Source organism: Penaeus monodon, chromosome 41 (genome assembly GCF_015228065.2).
Source record: "Penaeus monodon isolate SGIC_2016 chromosome 41, NSTDA_Pmon_1, whole genome shotgun sequence".
NCBI classification, from domain to species: domain Eukaryota; kingdom Metazoa; phylum Arthropoda; class Malacostraca; order Decapoda; family Penaeidae; genus Penaeus; species Penaeus monodon.
In genome coordinates, this window is record NC_051426.1 from 14,853,930 (window position 1) to 14,856,429 (window position 2,500).

Below are 2,500 nucleotides of genomic sequence, written 5' to 3' on the forward strand. Positions count from 1 at the left end.
GAGATCGAGCAATACATAGCCAAGAATTGTACATGGGATAAACTCCCCATTAATGTTAAACAGGTGAGAAACCATTTTTCTGTTGTTACTGTGACACTCTTAATTCTGATTTTTTTTTTGATTGGATTGTATTGTTTTTTCCTTTTTTACTGACTACAGAATCGTTTAAGTTTCTTACGTATTGGTCAGTAAAGAATTAATCCCTTTTTTGGGGGGGAGGAGGGGCTACTTTTAATGTAAGGTTTTATTTGTGAAAACCTCAAAACAGGTTCCACAAGGAAATAGTAAAGGGACATTTTGTAGTTGGAGATAGTGACAGAGTTGGGTAATAAAACTTATATGAAATAATGGAATGATACAAACTATATATGGCAATATATGTGTAAATGCCTCCCAAATATGCTCTACGTAAAAGAACAAAGAAGATCACCTATTTTTAGCTAAGACACTCCTCTTGTTTACATTGGGGAGATAAATACTATATTGACCACATAACTCATTATTGTGATATGCTAAGTAGTTCATATTTAGGTAATTATCAGTGTCTGCTTTTCCACATACATACGCGTAGCATGTTCTTTTAATGTTATTATATTTCCCTAACATATTTTAAGATTTATTTATACATTTCATTACATCAATCGGTGAAAATGCGTGTGCATTTTCACCGGGATTTTTGACAGTGCTAGGAGAATCCTTTCCTCGATAATTGCTGACGAGAATTTCAGCCTGTTTTACCCTATTATTTTCCTGATATACTCCATGTCCTCTCCTGTTAGCAGGATTAACAAATCAAAATTGTAAATGGAAATGGTAATCAGATCTCTACAATGATTCATTTGCATAAGGAACAATGCCTATAATAATTGAAATTAATGGTTTTCCTTCAGAGAAATATCAAAACTCTTTTGAAAGCAAGCCACTACCCTGTTATCCTTATTGACCGATACTTTGGTTAATGTTTGTAGTGTGGCTGTCATGAATTAGTATTGCTGTTTTCATATTAACCCTTTGATAACTGTAATGGCAATAATGCTAGTAATAATAACAGTACTGATATTAAAATGTTTAGAAAATACTTTTTTTCTTGAAAACTCTCAAGGAAAGGGGATATTAGAAGATATCAGGGAGACCTACTAAATGACTCATTGGTGGCTTGGTATTGTGGAGCCGTTTATGCATAAACAGAATTCACAAAACAAAACTACAGTCCCATTGGCAATGAGTTTAGGGGATAATAATTGAGTTAATCTTTACAGTATTAATGTACTACGTTAAGGCAAATTGAAGATGTTATTCGTGTAGAGGACTAAAAGTTGCAGTCATTGGTACAGTAAGTAATTTACTGTCATGAACAGTAACACCACAAATAAAGGAAAAATTTTATGGAAAGCTCTTCTCACAGCTCAAGTACAGTCGGTGCTCCTGAGTTTCTGCTCTATTTTATCTGATATACCGGGGTGAAGACGATGTTTGGCGGGGAGAGTTGGGGGGGCATCAACCCTCTTCTTGGGCAGTGCCTGAAGGGTATGCCTAGTCACAGCAACTTAGATTGTTGTGAATAGATCTTGTGATGGGGAGTTGGGGACATAGCCCCTGGCAAGGTATTAGCATTACTCTCATTACCAGAATTACCAGTAATTACAAGGTGTAGAAGGTTGTGTACCAGACTGAATTTTTTTTATTGATTTTCAAAGAAATGATGGTTTTGATTTCCCTGATAAGTTTATGATTCTGCTAAACTCTCATTCTGACAAAATAGAGTGAGAAATGACAAACTCGCCATGGTAAAATGCAAAACTTGGTGGACATAAAGGAAAAATATGCTAAAAATGTATCTTTTGTGAAACTGTAGCTAAAGTGATTATTACATTTTTGGCATTCTTCGATAAAGAACTAGAATCATATATAACTTTCTTATGTGTTGAAATACCATATTCCCCTTGCAGTGTCAGGTCAAGTTTCCATGTTCAGGATCTTATTCCTGCCTGCTATGACCAGCAGTGCAGGTTATGTTACAGAAAATTGAGTATAAAAAAAAAAAAAAAAAAAAAAGTTACTTATGGTTATTATTATTGCACTGAGTTATAGACTACCTAGAGAGATGGTATGGAGTTTGTGCAAAGAAAACAGTCTATTACCATCTGGATAAAGCAAATCCAATAACAGATATAGACATTGGAAAATGTTTATGCTGAAAAAGACAAAATAATTTTGCAAAGGGGAGTTACGTCACAGCACATGAGTGTTCACTTGCGCCCGGCCTACAAGCCACACACCTGAAAGTGTCCGCTCACATAAGCCTAATGCCTTTATTTTGTGCCACGTAATGGCAGTCAAACATCTGAATCGAATAGGTTAATGGTTATTACCCAAGAATTTTCAAAAAGCAAATACAAGGAGCCTGAGTGAAATAGTAGTTTGTTGATTAATACCACTTTTGTCTCAAGTGTGAACTGCGTTGTATAGTAAGAAGCTGGGAAAAGGAAACTGGAGAAGG

At 35.2% G+C, this 2,500-nt stretch overlaps 1 protein-coding gene across 1 annotated transcript in view; it reads left to right on the forward strand.

The window, feature by feature from the left end:
* LOC119598631 (protein FAM91A1-like) overlaps nucleotides 1-2,500 on the forward strand; it is a 16,354-nt gene that overhangs the window by 161 nt on the left and 13,693 nt on the right. The window contains exon 1 of the mRNA XM_037948318.1: nucleotides 1-63. This exon is cut by the window's left edge and continues 161 nt beyond it. Coding sequence (XP_037804246.1) covers nucleotides 1-63 — 63 coding nt within the window. The remainder of the gene's footprint in view (nucleotides 64-2,500) is intronic.